The 20,485-nt window shown below is 36.8% G+C and overlaps 1 protein-coding gene across 1 annotated transcript in view; it reads left to right on the top strand.

Moving 5' to 3' along the window:
• LOC5564472 overlaps nucleotides 1-20,485 on the top strand; it is a 47,920-nt gene that overhangs the window by 5,596 nt on the left and 21,839 nt on the right. The window contains exon 2 of the mRNA XM_021842115.1: nucleotides 19,141-19,324. Coding sequence (XP_021697807.1) covers nucleotides 19,215-19,324 — 110 coding nt within the window. The 5' untranslated portion in view covers nucleotides 19,141-19,214. The remainder of the gene's footprint in view (nucleotides 1-19,140; nucleotides 19,325-20,485) is intronic.

The following is a 20,485-nucleotide window of genomic DNA, read 5'->3' as shown; positions in this document are numbered from 1 at the left end:
AATAGATCTGTATCGGTAAAGAAGAAGTTACAGATCAACTGATTCCGGCACAGTAGTGGCCACGAGCACAAAGTGCCTTATAAAAAAAAAGTGTTAACTTTAGTCAAATTTGATGTAACATAAACTTTTTATAAATTTTATTTTGAATAGAAAGATGCTAAAAACATGAAAATTGGTTTGAAAATAACAAAGTTTTAAACTTGAAAATTCACCTTCAGGTCGTTTGTGCCACCGCTAAATCCTAATATTTTTGGCTCTAAATTTAAGGTTTCGCTCATTGCGTGATTTGAATTCAGAAGAGCGCACGAATTTTTGTGTTTGAAAACTTTCAAATAATAAGTCGCACCTTAGTTTGGAGTTGTACAATATTCTTATTATACAGCCATTCCATGAAAAACCGATCTAGTGGTTCACCGAATTCCGTGAAAATTTGATATTTTGTTGCTTATCCGATAAAAGGATACACGTGTTTTTGAATTTTTTGATTAGGATGGGCATTTCCGATATAGGGTGACTAAAAAAATCGCGACTTTGCAAAATTTGTATTTATTAAAAAATCATATTTTTTGAACCGCTTGACCGATTCTAAATTTTCTTGGACGAAATGAAAGCTAAAGATTTTGACTTTTCAAGAAAAATATAAAATTAAAAAAATAATGTTTTTTTACATAAAAAAAAAAAAATTATTTTTTTATGTAAAAAACGTTTAACGTTTTTTTTTTTTTGTATTGTGAAGGCCTCGGGATAAAAGGGGCTATTGCTGTTCTCATTTTTTCATAAAAGTTCAGAAAATTTTACGTTTCCTGTCAAATTTTCAGTGATGTGTGTTTTTAGTTTTTAGATAACTTTTGAACAGCTAAACCGATTTCCAATCTTTTTTGTGGAATGAAAAAAATATAATCTCATTTCGTCCTAGAAAAATCAATATCGGTTTTTTGAATAAAAATTTTGCAAAGTCGCGTTTTTTGGTCACCCTATTTTGAAAATGGTCACCCTAATCAAAAAAATTCAAAAACACGTGTATCCTTATTTCGGATAAGGAACAAAATAGCAAATTTTCACGGAATTCGGTGAAGCACTAGATCGGTTTTTCATGGAAAGGCTGCATGAGAATATTTTTTCTCGCATTCCAGATAGTTTTTAAGATCATTTTAAACTCTTCTGTGATTGTAGGTTAACCAGTGAATCAGTTGTCAACCAATAGGCAGCAATAAAGACAATGTCTTTTTTTATTCTTGTTGCAACAATGCTGTTCCGCAACAACATTTTATTACAACCTGAACAGAATATGACAATGATCGCCACATTATTGAATAAAAACCATAAAACAAATATGGTTTTGTGTTCAAAATAAACAAAATTCACGAGATTAAAAGATTGCAACGATGTTGTCTTCTTTGTTTGTCATGGCAATTTGTCTTGAAATTGAATCCCATCCGCAAAACTTGGGATAAAAGGTTGTCAGCACGCTTGTTTTGTTGTTTGTTTTGTGTATGATTCAATGACAATTTGATTTACAAAGATCAACATATGAGTCTTGATGATATATAAGGGGTACTGGCTATTATGGAACTCTGGCAGAGTTTCGTACGCAACAAGATTGGCATTGAGTTATTCCACAGTCTTCTAAACATCGACTAAGCAGAGTTTAACAAAATTTTTAGAACTTTACGGTTGATGTAGTCCGACATCATATATTTCGAAACATGGGGGATAATGTAAATCAATGGAAGATGGTATGGTAGATATGACAGTACTTAGTGTTTACAGTATTTGGTAGGTACTCGTCCATCAATTTTCAAGTTCTTTGCATAAATAATAATTCGATTTTATTTCATGCTATGGTATACTTAATTATATTTGATTTCAATACAAATGTCTTTCAACTACTTTTTGCTAGTGTATTCAGGTATTTTTCAATTTTGAAGTGATAGAAGTTAATCTTAGACACCATTTGATCTCTACGTTTGCCTCCTATTAGTAACATTATTTTTAAAAAACAAACTTTAATAACTCTTTAGTTTGTTGTTTTTTTTTTGCACCATTTTTTCACAGGCTCTCAAAAAAAAATTCTACTTTTAAAATCTGTGTTGACAGCAACATCTAAGACCACAGATAATTTCAACACAATTTCAATAATATGGTTTTGTTAACAATACCTTTGAATACCTTTATAAAAGTCTGTTGTGAAAAAATGAAGTCATTTGATGCAACCAGTTTTGAGAAATGAACATTGGGTGGCACTATGGCTATATAACAATCCTTAAAACTTCAATTAAAAAACATTATATTGTTATTTTCAGATTTCTTGGAGACAGCTTAACCGATAAGGATGATTTATTCAGAGAAGCTCCAAATCAATTGACATTATATAGGGAAAGTGTACCAGTTATGGCCGTAGTGGTACCCTATTTGGACATATGTGGAATTTTAATAACTTTCACATTTTAAATCTTTTTGAATGTTTTAACATCAAGATATATCTTAAATCTAACTACCACAACACACACAAAAAATCAAAATTAGAAGGTATTAAAGTAATCACGTATGACGAAATAGGGAACCACTATGTCCATAACCGGTACACCTAGTCCATGATTTGTTTTTAATTATTTATTGATAAATTGACTAAAAACAAAATAATGGCCAAAGAAACCAGATGACCAATCATCAATAGTGTGCAGATACTGTCAGTGTCATATTGAAACTAGAGTTATTTTTGAGCCATTGTGAAAAAAATGGTGCATAAATATGGAGAAAAGAAAAATTTATCGCGGTTTGAATATGTTTTGAAAAAAATGAAGCTACTAGTAGAGGGATTAATAAATGTTAACACCAAATGATCATTTGTAACGTCCTTCAATAGTCAGCAATATATTTTGAACTTTTTCTTTTGATTTTTTTCGGTAATGATACCCAAAATATATGAGTTTTTCTTCACAGGTATAGGGGAAATCGGACAAAATGGTATACCGTTTTGATTCATATTACGGACACAATGTAGTTGGGCATTATAAATTTGCAAAGATATTTATGGAAAAAGGTTAATAAAACGAGCCTTGAAAGTGAGAACATTTGAACGGCAAAAATTGAAACATTACGAGTGAAATGTTTCCCATACAAAGGAGAGTGTCCGGAATTTGAAGCTGTCCGTAATATGAATCAAGATGGTACTTGCCTAAGTTTTATGGGTAAGAAACGGAGAAAACTTGATGCCTCGTTTTTTTCTTTAGATGGACTATGTTCACCCAAAATAGTACACTGTGTGCCGATGGAAAGAGTAAGTGGGAGCTGGTAGCGATCGTGCCGTTCGTTAGCGCAGCCTTGGCCAAACAAGATGTTCGACAGCTGTGAAAATATTTTCCCAGTGGTTGAACCCATGTGTGCGGCCGCACGGCAATCATCATACATTACGATAAATGATGTGAATCGTCGTCCCCTTCGATGGACACACACGCGTGAACAGTTTGAAAGGAAATAAAACAACTGGTGGAAGAATATTCGGTTTTTATTTGCGAACATTACCTGGAAATACGCCATCTCCGGTGCAATAAACAGTTTAGGTGGAGTGAAATCAATGCGCGAACAGTGTGCCAGAAACCGTTTCCAAAGTAAAATTGCACGGAGAATGTTTTTACTTCGGTGCACCTGTGTCACTGACGACGATAAAATGGAATATTTGCAATTTGTTTGTGTCGGGAAAATGCTTGCTGTAAATGCCGAGAACGTATGAATACCGACTATGAGAGATGAGATGGAGACGCGTGGTTTTTCAACTATTACAGCGCTTAACAGATGTGAACTTTGGTGATTGTAAATCAGCTCATATTTGACAGCGGTACTTTGCCGTTTCGGTGGAAATTATTTTTCTGTCACAATTCAAAATAGTTTACTGGCAATGAATCCATCACTCAATAATAAACTGCTGATGTAGCTTATGTGCCGTATGTAACTTAAGATGACCAAAACACTCTCCAGATGCCATTTCTGCAAACCAAAAATAATGTAAATTCCTTTTTTTAATTCTTTATTTGTATCCTCCCAAACATAACATTCATTTCTTATATCTAGGTGTTCTGTGTTAGACAACACTACCATCCTAATTTGGCAAAACAAATTCAAGATTTAATTAACATTTTGTTAACAACATATTATATTTCATTTGCCGTTGCAGTTCAAATTTTTTACAGGTGAGTTGATTTCACCTGCTTATAAGAGAAAAATAAACACGTTTTCCATTTAACTAACCTAACTTAACCTAAATATATAGCGCATTGATCGTGGCAATAGAAGATTGTAACGATTTTTGCCTGGAATTATTAATTATTTTATTTGACATTTGTTCCAATGTTTCAACATTGGATTTTCTATGTAACTCATTGGTACTATGCCAGGGAGGAAGCTTTTCAAAATTTTATTTTGAATTCTCTGCAGAGCATTCTTCCTGGTATTACAACAGCTAATCCATATTGGTACAGCATACAACATAACTGGCCTGAAAATTTGTTTGAATATCAAAAGCTTGTTCTTAAGACAAAGTTTTGATTTTCTATTAATATCGGGATAAAGACATTTTACATATTTATTACATTTGACTTGAATGCTTTCAATGTGATTTTTGAAAGTTAAATTCTTATCTAGCATGAGCCCTAGATACTTAACTTCATCTGACCAATTTATTGGAACCCCTCTCATTGTGACAACATGTCTACTTGAAGGTTTCAAATAAAGAGCTTTTGGTTTAAGTGGGAATATTATTAGTTGAGTTAAGGACGCATTAGGAGAAATCTTCCATTTTTGCAAGTATGAAGAAAAAATATCCAAACTTTTTTGCAATCGACTACAGATGACACGCAGACTTCGTCCTTTGGCGGAGAGGCCTGTTTCATCCATAAACAAGGTTTTTTGACATCCCTGAGGTAACTCAGGTAAGTCAGATGTGAAAATATTGTATAATATTGGTCCCAAAATGCTGCCTTGGAGAACACCAGCTCTTACAGGAAATCTTTCAGACCTGGAGTTCTGATCATTAACCTGAAGTGTACGATTTGACAGATAATTTTGAATTATTCTAACAATGTATGTTGCAAAATTAAAGTTTTTTAATTATACGATCAAGCCTTCATGCCAAACATTTTTGAATGCTTTTTTATGTCTGGAAAAGCAAGACCAGTAGAATTGGAACGAATCAAATATGTTACACGTAAAAGTCGGTGAGTGGTCGAATGGCCATGGCGAAATCCGAACAGTTCATTGGCGAAAATTGATGGGGACCATCATTATGTTCAAAATGACCTTTTCAAATAGTTTACTTATGGAAGAAAGCAAACTGACTGAACGGTAGCTTGAATATTCTGCCGGATTTTTGTCTGCAACCTTAGGATTTTTCCATTTGTCAGGAAAATATGCCAACTAAAAAAATTGTAAAATGTATCAACTTGGAATGATAAGCTACTTTCTGGAAGTTTCTTGATGAGGATGTAGAAAATTCCATGATCGCCAGGGCTTTCAATTTTTTTTTTTTTTTGAATTTTTTGATTATAGTTCTCACTTCTCAGTCTCCAATGAATTTTCGAAAACGTTCTCTTGAGTGAGAATGCTTTCGAAGTCCTAAGTTACTTGATTTTCATTCGGACTAGTGAGTCTTAAATTGAAATTGTGCGCACTTTTAAACTGCATAGCAAGTTTTTGAGCTTTTTTGCAATTAGTTAGTAATAATTTGTTTTCCTCTTTCAATGCCGGTATTGGCTGCTGAGGTTTTTTTTAAAGATTTTAGATAATTTCCAAAAGGGCTTAGAGCCAGAGTCCAATTGAGAAATCTTGATAATAAATCTTCGAGCTGTTTAGTAGAATACCTATAAGTAGATGAAAAAACCGAATTAAGTACTATACCATTTAATTCCACTAGAGTTCTAGTGGAAATAAATGGTATAGTACTAAATTTTTGCGAAATCTTATTTTCAAAATTTTTGTTTCTTAATTGTGCAAAACGTTTCTTGATTTCTTTCTGCAAATCCTGCCATATAATTTTCATAGCAGGATCGCGAGTGCATTAAAATTGCCTTCTCCTCACGTTTTTAAGGTGGATCAAGAGTTTAAGATCATCGTCTATAATCATGGATTCACATTTTGGAATTGCAATGCTCCTGGCTTCAACAATGGAACATGCCCCATCAAGTCGATCATTACGATAAACAAAAAAGTTAGGATCTGTTTTGAGTTTGGATCCAGGTTTTAAATAAGTTTCGGTAATAACTGCTATATGCACGTTATTAGCTGTAAGATAATTAAACAGCTCGTTCTTTTTACCATTCAAGGAACGAGCATTCCATTTAAAATATTTAAATTTTTATTTATTGGATCCATTAGAAACACGTAATCCCATAACAATTTGATAAGTAAATTTTACACCAACTTGGACTGCTTCAGTCATAGTGGTGGCTTTGAACATTGCATCAATCATTTGATTGAATTGTTCAGTTAGAAAATTGAAATCGAAGACAGACATATCACTTGAAGTGGGTACATTTGATGATTTCCCATTAGAATTTTCGGTAGACGAAGAAGCGCAGTAGAAGTTTCCTGTGGCGGCCGATTTTTTTACGATTTGATTTGAAATAATTAGAACGGATACTCATGGTATGTAGAGGGAAAGAGTTCAAATTACCTGCTACGATATCGGCAAAGGATTTTCCGCGGGCAGATACATTCGAAAATAAAAGATTCGAACGGCTACCCGATGGATTAAAATTAGTTTGTGAATGAGCATGATTATGATCTTCCTGATGGGTATGATTCTTGATCAAGCGATCGGTAACTGAAAAATGAACATTTTTAGATGCTCTATCAGGCAAATTCCGGAAACGACCGTTATCGTAACGGATATTATCTTTCATCTGCCTGTCACGAGCCTAAATGACTCTATTGCGCGAAGGGCAAGACCAAAAAATTGACTTATGATTGCCCTTGCAATTGGCGCATATGAACTTATCGGTATCTTCCTTCACTGGACAGACGTCCTTGGCGTGAGAAGAACCTCCGCATATCATGCATTTAGCATCCATGCGACAATTTTTTGTTCCATGACCCCACTTTTGACACCGACGGCACTGGGTGGGGTTCTGGTAATTTCCTCCAGGTTTCTGGAAATGTTCCCATATCACACGGACATCAAACATAAGTTATGAACGTGGTATTTTCGGCCATTGCAGTCTTTGAGAGCAGCAAGAACAGTTTTGCTTCAATATCCGACGGTTTCGGTAATGTATTTTACCTTTTTTACATTACCGAAACCGTCGGATATTGAAGCAAAACTGTTCTTGCTGCTCTCAAAGACTGCAACGGCCGAAAATACCACGTTCATAGCTGTAACATCCAGTCGTCAAGCAACATTTCCGTAAATATCAAACATAAGTTTTGCTTTTTTCTAAAGCTTCAATATTATTTAGTTCTTTTTTGTTAAAGTGAACTAAGTAATATTCGTGAGAAAGCCCTTTCCGAACAATGCCAGATTGGGTTCTCTTTTTCATAATGATTACTTGGAGTGGGGAAAGTCCAAGTCAATCATTTTTTGTTTTTCATTTTTGTTCTCTTCAGGTGACTTATAGTCACTTGAGAGACCTTTTAAGACGACTTTGAACAAACGTTCTGTTTTGGCATCATAGGTAAAAAAATGTGCTTCTTCTCTTCAAGATGTTTGAGAAGAAGTTCGCGATCTTTAAGATTTTCCGGTAAAACGCGACAGTCTCCTTTCTTTGCGATTTGGAAGGATACCTTGATTATCCTAATGGAGTTGAAAATCTCCTGCCTAAATCCCGCAGATTCGGAACAACTGGCCACGATAGGCGGCTAGAGACTGCTTTTATTTGATGTTCAGAAAATTTGTCTTTAGTCAGCCTGTTGGGTTGTAACGCCAGAGAGAATAAGGAGTGATGAGTTTTAGACAAAAAATGAACCTCTATATATTAAATACAAAAGTTACAAAGTGTTAGTTTGTTATACTTTAATTTACTACTGTTCATTTTAATCGTTTATCCACAAAAGAAGCTCAAACATGCTTGCAGAGTCAGCTAAATTCCTCAAGACACAGAGAGTTTACGAAACAGCGCCCGCCCGTCCAATCAAGAATCAATCTCGTTGCTTCAGAAACAATTTCATTCATCGCCCATACAAACGGGTCAGGCCACTTCATCACCCGTCGTCGTTGTCGTCATCGGTCTGGTCGGCAAAGATTACTTACTTATACTTTACTCACTGGGTAATGCCGTTCTGATTTTCCCTTTTGCTACACAAACGGCCAGCGGCATTTCTGCGCGATCTAATAATAGCGCACCTTTGAATAAATGTATGTCCCCCGCATCGTCCCATCCATACAGAAAACGCAATCCTCGTCCAATCCCCTCCGGTCGAGTAGGAACACTATGGACGACAAAGTGGCCAAATTGGCCAATATGCATCATTATTAACAACACTTATTATTTCACTATATATTATTTTCAAAAGCTTGTCTCAAAAACATGATTTTTGAAAACATAATATCAATTTCGAATCAGAAAACTTATAAATATAGCATTAAACGGCAAAAATAGTTTTTGTCCGCCAAATTACATAGAGACCGCCCATAGTGGAGTACGGCGGCGCCGCGGTCCACTATACGCGATGACGGTCGATGTCTCCGCTCAAGTGTGTTACACAATGAATTGTACGCTCCCTTTCCGAGTTATGTGGCCACAGAACGCCGGTCTCTCGGGCGGTCTTTTCTGCGGTTGATCCTTCGTCCCGGTCTCGGTACGAACTCGAGTACAAACCATGCAAATCCCTCACTTATCTATTTTTGTGCGATTACGAGTGAAACGTGACAGCCCAAAGGCCCGAGCAAGAAGATTTTTCCGTCGTAAATCTCGTTCTTGAAGAAATGAAAAGAGAATTTTCTGAGTTCTAACTAAGTCAAGGTTTACTGTCGTGGATTATGGCTACCTCCGGTGGAATTGGGAGGAGGAGGTGTGAGTATCCGCGATGAGGTGATTAATTAAAATACGATGGATCTCCTACTGTTTCTGTTTACACAGTTTTGAAGTGTGTTCGTCTTCATCATGCCAGCGGTGAGCAGGGCCGGCCCTTCCATGTTTCATGTTCTCCAGATGTATAAAGCGAGTATGCTTTACGATTTTTTTTTCATAATTGTTCATCAATTTCATCCAAAGAATCCATGAGTCGATGTTCCATTACTCGATATCGACTCGTGGGACCACACTAAAAAAACAATTATGGTTACTATCAGGGCTAGGAATAGCGTAATAGGTAGCGGTAGTAGGCTTGAATTTCTCGGAACTCACATTGCTCTTCTCACTACAGTAGGTAGTTCAAAATCGTGAATCTGCATGAATGCATGAATTTTATAAACCAGTAGTGTAATAGAAAGCTGAAAAGACGGGAAATAGAACATTTTTCTACAGTAGTTTTGGGTTGCCCTTAGCAACGGGTGCTTTGCTGCTTTCAAGGAATATTGCCTACAGCATCGATAGGCGTGAGTTTCACTGTCTTCGTTGACTGTGATTTGTTGCGCTTGCCTACTGTAGTGTAAATCTCATGACTTCTTCCAACTCTGGTTACTATAGTGCCCATATACGCATATTTGGTACATCAGACAAAAGTAGGCATTGAGCAAATGGAATACCAAGTGTGTACTTTTTGTTAGTATGGGACGTAACTGAAATTTCTAAAAAATTACCCTGAACTCAACAATACTTATTTGAGGCTGAAATTGTGTACAGCCCATATCACACATTATATAAATTTGACAGAAATATCATTGTTACTGCATTATGAGGTCTATGTAGAATGTCAATGTAAATGTTATGCGATTACAAATCACAATGTGACAAAAAAATTTGTTTTTTTTTTGTATGTTCTAGAACAATCTCATAAATTTCAGGGAGTTGATCGAAAGTGTTTTTGATTTGATAACTTTGCATGGTATTAACTCGAAATTGTCAAAAATTTCGAATGTAACAAATGTGCAGTTAAGGGCAGTATTATGGGTCCTTGAAACAGCTTTTCAAAAGATTCAATATTTCCTTGTGTCGATGGTTCCTTCAATATCGACTCATGGAGGTTTCACTGTACCCCCCCCCCCCCCCCCCAGCAAAACTACCAGGAGTTTTCCAAGAGATTTCATTTAAGTATATCGTCATTAATCCATTAGTTCATTCGAAACTGTATTTAAAATATATCTGAAGAAAGTTTTCCATGCTTTCTTCCAGGAAATTCTTCCGAGTTTAAAGACTGACGCTTTTTTACCAACTTAATAAGAGAAAGTTAGTCTTTGGAGATACTAGATATACAGTCATGTTTTCATTTTGAATACATTCAGTATTTAGTAAAGACATTGTTTTATGAAAGAATAAAGGAGTTTTCAACGGCATTCCTAGGGAAAACTTCATAGAAATTTCTATACCCTTCTCTGGCAAACTTCTCTTATAGAATTTTGGGAAAGATTCAGTCAGAATTTATTGAGAAAGCTTCAGAGAGAACACATTCTAGTTGAGTGTCTTGAAATTAATTCATATGAACCTCTTCCTGCGTTTCCACCTCACAAAGTTTATTCAACTGGTATCATAACTTTCACATATTTAGATACCGTCAAACGGGGTAACTTGCAACAATTTTCAACTTCAAAGCTATAAGGATAACAATTTTGAGGATTCAGATGAGACAAAAATCATCTAGTACCCTAATCGCCACGTGAAGAATACCACGCGGTGTTAATTTGATCAGTATTTGGTTTTCCGGGCTCAGGAGAGACGAAAAATATACATTTTTAATGCTACCCCTGATGTGGGGTAACATGCAACACACAGTGCTATCTAAAGTACACTATCAAAAACTTAACCTATATCGTGTTATTATGATCATTCAATAATTTTCTGCACAAAAAGCATGAGAATAATCAGAAACAGGCTACTCTACTCTTAGAAAACTAATTATTATTGATGAATTATGCATATTGAACCAAATCGATTGAAAACTCCATTGGCATTGTATAGGGTGTCCACACGGGGAAATTCTAGCATATCATAAGTCATGACAGTTATTGGAAAGCCATTCAAACGCTTAAATGCAACTTTTCTACAAATACCATTGTTTCAGGATATTCTTCTCATAACTTATATTATATACATATTTAAATCAAAGCGACGTATCACATATTGATATGCATGTCTTAGAATGGTTTCTGTTGGTGTTTTGACATAACTTTCATCATATTTCATGTAAAAAATTTCCAGTAGCAGATCTGCAAGTTCATTTTACTACAGATATTCAAAATTATTTATTATTTTCATGAAGAAAACAAAACAAAATCTAATAGTGAGGATATTCACGTAAATTTCCTATTTTTTAGTACCTGAAGTGTATTTAATTGATTAAGCTACAAAAATATAATGTTCCTGAACAAATATATGTTTAATTTTGCCTTTTCATGTGTTTTCGATGATCTACGGCCAGGAATATCAAACAATTTAGATTAAATTTACTGTTGCAAGTTACCCCACAAGGGTAGTCAAAAACTTTTTTGGATTTTTATGGTGTTGAAGCATCAAATTATCAAAACTTTTTTATTATGAATTTGTACACTACTAAGTACTGTAACTGATAGCAAATGCCTCGATTGACATATTTCTACCGTTTGTGTGGTACGAGGAACGTTTTGCAGGATTAATTTCATACAATCCAATGTGTAATACGATTTTCACCTCCAGCAAACCAATTAAAAATGAAACAATACCCAAACCCTCGCCAAAATCTTCTGTTGTATACCTAAGGTTAATAAACGGCGGAATAAATTATAATAATTTAACTCAATGCTGAACGAAACGACAATTCGCTTACATGTTGAAGTGTTGCAAGTTTCACCCCTGTTGCAAGTTACCCCGTTTGACGGTACCTTTTTATCAATACTATAAAAAATGAGATTCACTGAGCGATTACTAAAAAAAGTCTCAATCAATATAATGAGTTTGATATAAAACAATCTCGTTATATCTTTTATTACACGAATCATCAAAAACGATGACAGATTATGTAATAGTTTTGTTCTCATTTGATTTCGAAACATGAATCAAGCGCCGAAAAACATTCCATCTGAATCGGTCCATGATTCGCAAGTTGTAACATGCTTGATAAACGGCAGCATCGAACGAGAGAGCGTGAGAGAGCGTGAGAGAGCGATGATAACACTAATTTCTCTCGCTTATTTGCCATTGAGGGCAGGTGTTTAATTTTACTGGCATGAACAATCCAAAGACGAAAAAAAATCATGCTCACTATACTCAATTCACTGACATTTATGCCATCGTCAAAGTAACCGATCCACTACCAATATGATTGTACCAATGAAGAAACAAAAATAGATGAAGAAAACAAACAACGATGCTCGTATGTCGTTGGTTTTTTTGATTATCAGAACCAGAAGAGTGTCAGTTTTAGAAAATTGATTATTAATGAGGTTTATATTAATTAAAAAATATGCTGCTATACGGGTAATGAACGATACGATGCACGGAATCGATTATATTGACGTGTCTTTAGTGCGCCTCGTGTAAAAATTACAACTTCTCGAAGCGGAATGTAAAAAAAAGTCAAGCTGGTTAGAATGAATATCATTTTTTGTTTCCGATTATCACAAAGCGGTTGAGTAGCAGCAGGTTAAAAGGAAACTGACAATCTTGCGCAAGCGCTTTGCCAATTTTTATTGTGTTGTCAAGGTGAAAACAAAGAGGATTCTACCCAGAAAGTATCAATGTAGGCGAGGGTAGATTGAGTTTTTTCGTCCCTGGAAGAATCACCGAATTTTTGATAGTAATAGTATTCCCCAGGTTGAGAGATATAATATAGAAGATCAAGCTGTACTCAGAGTAATCAGTGTTGTAGAAAAAGGTTATAAATAGGATACCAATGATGTGCTGCGGATTATGATTATTACAGAGAGCGATAACTGAGTTAGCAGAACATTTTCAGTAGTTTTAAGCCATTAAAAGACATTTGAGCGATTTCAGGCCGTTCAAAACCATTTTATGATGTTTTAGGACATTTTAAGTCGATGACCTCGTTTTAAGTCATATTAAGCCGTTTAAATACGTTTTAAGCAATATTTAACGAATTTATACAACTTTAAGCCGTCTTAAGTCGTTTTAAGCCGTTTTAATCTATTTTTTGCCGTTTTTAGTCATTTAAGCCATTTTAAGCCATATAAGTCGTTTCAAGCCGTTTAAAGTCGGTTTAAGCCATTTCAAGTTATAATTTTAAGTGATTTTAAGCCGTATGTAATTCGTTTTTAGTCGTTCCAAGCCATATATATATTCGTTTTATGCGATATCAAGCAGTTTTATTCATATCCGTATTAAGGAATTTAAAGCGATTTGAAGCAACTTTAAGCTGGTTTTACTCTTTTTGTACCATTCTCAGTCGTTTGTACGGAGTATTTCGTAGATTGCATACTGAAAGCTGTCATGTTGGTTTCTTTACCAATCTAATTCCAATTGCTTATGGAAAACTATTTTGAAATGAATAGCTATCCAATCGGTTTTGTCACTTTTTTAACATTTGTTTTGAGAAAGCACTGATCATCATCATCAGATCTCCTATCCATGGCAACTATGCTTTATCATTGAATTTTAACAGAATCACACTTTTCACTGAAGAAAAAAAAACATTTGCAACTAAAATCAGGCAATTCAATTTTCACATTATTCAATTCGAAAATTTCCGGAGCCGAAATTAACTTGACAGAAAATTCAAAACGCAGCCGCCCGCGTGCACAGCTTGCTGCGATCTCCAAGACAATTTAAGCGAATTTAGGCCGTTTTAATTCGATTGATTTATATTAGGCAGTTTTAATTAGTTTTAAGCCGTTTTAAGCGATTTTAGGTCGTTTAAGTAGTTTTAAACGTAGGTTTCAAGGTTTCAAGCTGTGTAACCGATGTAGGTAGCGCAACCCTAGTTAGGTGGCCTATCGAATCGGCAAAAGAACAGCATTCTGGGACCGGTTTGATGAAGAGTACCGGAGAGTGACAGACGTGAAGAATGATGCCAGAAGCCGTATGTTTGTGGCCAGTACCTGTCCTAACAGATAGCGGTACAGGGCAACGAGAGTCGAAGAAAAGCGAATCCACCGCATAAAGAAATAGCAGCACGAAGAAAGTGTGGTAGCTGAAGCTCAATATGACAGGAGTCATCGCTATACGGTGAACGGGGTGGAGTGCCGAATACTGAATTTAATCGAAGTCGAAAGCCATGCTATGAAAAATATGGCAGTTGTAAACCAGATAGCAGAGCAGAACTTATGGGCAGCTCCATTAGTCTATCCGATCACACGGAGCAAACAAAACAACAATGTTTTGTAACTGAATCATAAATCATTAGTATATTATAATTCTTTCCATATTTGAAACCAATCTGGCCGGTACCGGATTCCCTGGAATCGGTGCCTCGGTCATCCAATGCGATCAAACATTTGAACAGCACAATTTATATTGTGCGACACATCAATCTTCAAGATTTTTCACCGGGAGTATAACTTGACGCATGTAGAGAAATTTCTTGCAATATAGGGTCATGTACAAGTACTTCCGGGATATTCTGGAGGCGAATCCGGGGCTCTGGAAAAGAACATCAATCTGATAATTGCAAAACATATTATGCGGCACATCAACCTTTGAGATTTTTTGCCTCGAGTGTAATACAATGCATACTGATTAATTTCTTGTAACAGGAGGTTATTAACAAGAACTTCCGGGATGTTTTGGAACCGATTTTGGTGTCTCGTAGTAGATCTTAGAGATGAGCTTCTTAGATTGGTCCATAGTGCTCACTTGATGTTTACTCCGCTTGATCAGCATGCACGACATTACATTATGGTCCAGGGGATTTAGATCCTTGGGGCTGGGAGGCCAGTCATATCGAGCAAATCTGTCAAACTCTCTCGAGATGACGCTTGGACGATATTCGCCGTATGGGCCGGTGCACCGTCCTGTTGAAAGACGTAACGATGGTTCTTGTAGAGGTCCCGTAGTACCGAGCTACAATCTTCTCTAGAAGCTCGGTCTTATAATACGCTGCGCTGGTTTTCACGTTTTTCTCGATAATCAATCGTGGCAGCTTCCCACGCCTGAATACGGCCCCCAAACTGTCACCGACACGGCGTTTTGGAACCACGGGATGTTTATGAGGGACGGGGGCTGTTGGAGAACATCGGCTTCCACAGCCGATCATTTTGGACATTGTGCGGCTGTTGCAAGACAAAGGGTTTCTCATCAGAAAACACGAACCTGCGTGCTGCAAAAATGTCTGCATGGCTCTGTCCAGCCTCTTTTTCATTGTAGCCTCCGTTACTCCGTAAACCTTTCGTTTCTTGTACGGCTTGTATCCCAGGTTCTTCGTCATGATGGTGTGAGTAGTCTCGATCAACACATCCAGGTCAGCAGCGGTCTTCCCGATAAAGTGGTTCATTTGTCGGCGAACCTTGATGGATGCAAGCGTTCTCGCCGAACGCGGCCACCGGGATCTCACACGGTCCTTGGCTAAGTTCGTCTCCTGGTACCGACGGATGGTGGTATAAATGAAATTCCCATTCACCCTGTGATATTTCAACCGTCGGAATATGTCACTGGGTCGCTGACCTCTCGCAAACAACTTTAATACGACGTCGCGGAACTCCTTCATCATGTGCGGTAAACAAACACAAATGACAGCAAGTCGACATCATGCGCGTCGCTTAGCCTATATATCAGGCCAGAGCTGACAGCAATACCAATACACACAATGCAAATGGAGCTCACCTCCACAACGATAAATAGTTGTATTCCAATTTATTGAATTCCCTGTAACATAATGCATACTGAATCTTTCATTGTAACATAAGGTCATGTACAAATATTTCCTGGATGTTTTTGGAGCGAATTCTGAGACCCTAGAAAAGGACATAAATCCGTTGCTAGCAAGAAGATTTCTTGATAATTATCATGTCGGTTTTGCGGATGGACATTCGACAATAGACCAAATCTTTACATTTCAGCCGATTCTCCAAAAAAAGTAGCCAATATCAAGATGCTCATCATCATCATTAATATCAAGGCCCCATCCGATACGATCGTCTTTGGAGTTCTTTAGAAGTTGATGAAAACGGTTTTCCCGGGAAACTGGTTATGGCTATGATAGATGGTGTTTTGTATTGAGTAAAAATATCGATTGCATTATCGAACTCATTAGGAAAACACGCAAAATACTTCGACAAGGCGATAGTCTTCTTATCTTCCATTCAACACTACGTCTGAAGCTGTTATGAAATATGAGGGTTTTAACACGTGCCGATCAGTGTCATTGGAAGGATGTTAAATGCGATTGTGAACAATACACCAGGCTGTAACGAGTTGCAGAAATGATGGGATTCTTGGTAAATACATCGAAGACAAGTATTCGTTGACTGAAAAAACTGAACGTGGCAGAGCTCGTATTGAAGGTTATGAATTCGAGGTTACGGACGAGATCGTATACCTAGGGCTAGAATCATTGGTTACGTAGGATAACAACTGCACTGGGATATTAAGACGTATTATTGCAGGAGGTCGTCCTTACCAAGGACTCCACAAGATACTGAGGTCTGGTTAACTTCATCTTCCATCTTATACCAAACCTTAGAAAGATCACTAGGCTTCTACGGGCATAGCGTTGAAAATGCTGAAAGAACACCTACCAGTGCTAGGATCATCTTTGGCGGAGTACATGAAAACAGTGTAAGAAGAATGTATCACAAGCTGGCGTAACTCATTGGTGATCTCAGTATCCAGAAAGGCGCTAAGGCTGGAAAAGTACAACGAGTGAGGCATGTAGTAAGAATGCTAGACAATAAGTAAGCTAAAAGAGTGTTTGCCTGGAATTCATCGGGTATAATACTCATAGAAACGCGGCGTAAGGAAAAGTAAAAGTAAAAGAAATTGTGATAAGTTTTACCAACCTTTGATCTGCTCATTAAGCTAGTTAGACATTACGTGAGCAACATGAAGGGTATGAATACCCTTAGGGGCCTTCCTTAGTCTTAGTCACGGCAAAAAAGCAAAGCCATACCTGAAAGTGTCTGAGTTCGATTGCCGGTTGGTCCTGGATATTTTCAAAGCGGAAATTTCTTTGACTTACCCGGGCAGAGTATCATCGTACCTACCACACGATATACGAATGCGAAAATGACAACTTTAGTAAAGAAAACTATCTTGATAACTGTGGAAGGGCTCATTGAACATTAAGCTGAGAAGCAAGAAGCCAAGAAGAAGAAGATGAACACACATAACATCATTAAACCTCGCCTTCTAAGCTCCGACCCTGGCCACCTGAAAATGAGTCCAACCAGAGCACCGCCACAGAAATTCCTCACCGGCAAATGTTTTCACGACCCAAATCGTGTCAAAAGTGAACCGGTTGGGTCCTATTTTGATTCTGTCACACGGTGCTGCAAAGTGCACGATGCGACACTGCAAAGTGCACCGGTGCGGTGGTATAATTAATTAGTCTAGATGAGTGACAAGTTTATGAAAGAGACATTCCGATGCGATGCTGCGCTGCTCCCTTTTTATGGGTTGGCAAGTGTGACGACGAGTTGCACGGCGTGGCCATTATTGAGCACTTAATCAGAGCATTTTTGTTCGCACCTTTTGAATCTGAGAAGTTCTTGCAGGTGAAGTGGGAAAAGATAAGGAATGTATCGAAAAGTTGTTGCAAACATTCAAAACGTTTTATTTTAAGATTTAGTCTTCAAACATTTTTTTCAAACAAAGTTTTTTTTTTACTTTTGCAAAAAGTGAAGTGAAAAGTGGTATTAGTTTTTTCGTAAACAATTCGAAAAATTATTTTATCACACAAAACAAGGAGTTCTTGAAAAAATTTCACCGTAACATAACTTTCAAATACATTGCAAACATGTCCTTATCATAATATTACATATGGGTTTAACACAAATTTCTGAGATGTTTCCAAATATTTGCGACCACCTTTCGATACACTCCTCAAAGGTGTTCCGATTGTGTAATTTTCTTCTCGGAGTGCAGTAATAGTAGATATCTTGCTGGGGCATGCCGAGGGAGCAAACCAGCTGATCTTTAAATAGCTTCCGCGGCACGGTGGCATGAAGATCGACCCCTAGATATAGGGGCGTGGGCGACTTGAAGAAAAACATTCCCGACCCGACCAGAATGTTTATTTTTCGCCAAATTTTTCGCTCAATGAAGTCAACGATTGATATGGTGGCGCGCTGGTTTCGTTCCGGGTGAACGCGGCAGGACAAACGTGTTTGATGAGACGATCGGATTGTTTGCGCCAGGATGTTTGTTCATTAAATGAGAAGATGTTCTCCGTTAGAACGATAACGAGTGTGATGACATGTTGACAGAAGTTGGAAGATGCTCAAGAATCCACTTGATGAAATGATGGGAGTTGATACTTGCAGGAGTTGGATTTGGAATGCTAACACATTGTACTAAATTGAGAAATATCCTAAAGAGCACTCATTAAATAAAACTCTGCCGTTGGGATTGCTTTGTGAATTATTACATGAGGCATGTTTGGCATTCAAGTCACCAATGACAAAAAAAATGACTTATTGCAAGTCAATTTCCACAAGTCAGTTTGAAGCAATTTAACTTGCTGTGCAGTGCATAACAAAGGCAAATAGGCAGCTATGAAAGTATATTTACCAAGCTGTGATTCAACAGAAACACCAAAAGTTTCAAATGACAAAAAAAGTTGATGTTTTATAGGCCTATACGATAGCAACTCCACCACATGCTCCTTCCAGTCGATCGTTACGATGAAAAAAAAAGTTTGGATCTCTTTTGAGTTCCGAATGAAAGTAAATTATGTAGAATATTTTAAATAGCTCTAAAATAATTCATGCTCCTGCTCAATAAGGGATACATTTCTGAAAGAGTTATACATAGAATTCTTAAATGCTTGCCCAAAGCTTTGCCCAAAGATTGCCCAAATCTTCTAAAAATCCTGACATTTGAAGCAATCCTTTTAAGAACTCATTGCAGGTTACCTCCAGATATATAATTCCAACCAAATTTAATTATATTTTTCTCTTTTTCATTTCAGCTCAACTAACCCCTTTATATTTTGCCACAAACTAACCTTCGCAACACCAAACCAACAACAAAATCACATCCAAAATGAGTCGCCGTCCCGGATTCCGCACCCGCGTCTACGCCTCCAACCTGGGCATGGTGGAGAACAACTACAAAGAGGCCCTGGCCCGACTCGAGAGAAGCCGCAGACCAGCGTAAGTATTTTTCAACAGACATAACATCCCATCATAATGGCTCAACCAACCGACATCATAAACAGTAGACGCGAAGACACATGTTTGACGATGGGTACGCATGGTTAACCGTCGGTCGGTTTGGCGATCTTATGGTGCCCAGCAAACTTGAACTCGATTAGAGCCACAGATGAGGCGCATGTTTACAGAAATAAATCTTGGAAATTAGATAAACGAATGGAAAGACTTGACTGACGTGGATTGGGTTCACCGTGCTACACCACAGGGTTGATAGGATTGGCAAATGCGGTCGAACAACCTCCGCCAATCAAGGTTGATGCCGTGGCGAGTGTACTGCTCGAATCGCTTTTGTTTCTGCGATGTCAAGTTTATGTAAACCCGACTAAGGGCACATAATAAAATTATATCAGCATATGTTATTATGTTATAAGTGTTTTTCGAACATAGGTTGTTACAAACTTGATGCAGGATGTTGTTAAAATAACTAAAATTATAACAAAAAGTGTATGAATAGTAACATAAACATAACAAAATGTGTTTTAATTCTATCAAAAACATTTCAAACCAAGTTATAATGTTTGATACAAAGTATCAAAATTATAATACTGTTCGATATACGATAATATTGTATATTATTGAAATACATAACTATCTATTTATGTTGTTATAAAGTTGTTAAAAATGAACAAAAAAATATCTTAAAGGGATATGAAACACATTATGTTATATTTCTGTTTTATTATGTTCTATGAATGACGGAGCCTAACAAAATTATATCATAATATGATATGCATATCATATTCTGATAAAATTTTATTATATTTTTGTTACAAGCCTCTAGTCGGGAACACGGTTCTGATGTAAGATTCGTACGGGTTGTGGTTTTATAAACTGTGATGTGGAATGGACAAATCTAAGCTTAAACCTTTCACCACAGTGTACTTTTTTCGATTATCAAAACCTTCACTTCACACTTAAAGAAGAGTTCTAGAAAACGTAAACTGTCAAAATGGCATCGTAAACTACCGTCATATACTCATGAACGTTTTCGAAATCAGGCAACACATTCATCTAAACATGATCTACTTCACTACACTACTTTACTAGTTCTAGAGTTCATGACAGCTGTTCACAGATGCGAGAACGAACTTTTTTCCGTGT

Source organism: Aedes aegypti, chromosome 2 (assembly GCF_002204515.2).
Source record: "Aedes aegypti strain LVP_AGWG chromosome 2, AaegL5.0 Primary Assembly, whole genome shotgun sequence".
In the NCBI taxonomy this organism is placed as follows: domain Eukaryota; kingdom Metazoa; phylum Arthropoda; class Insecta; order Diptera; family Culicidae; genus Aedes; species Aedes aegypti.
This window is presented reverse-complemented; position numbering and strand designations above follow the sequence as displayed.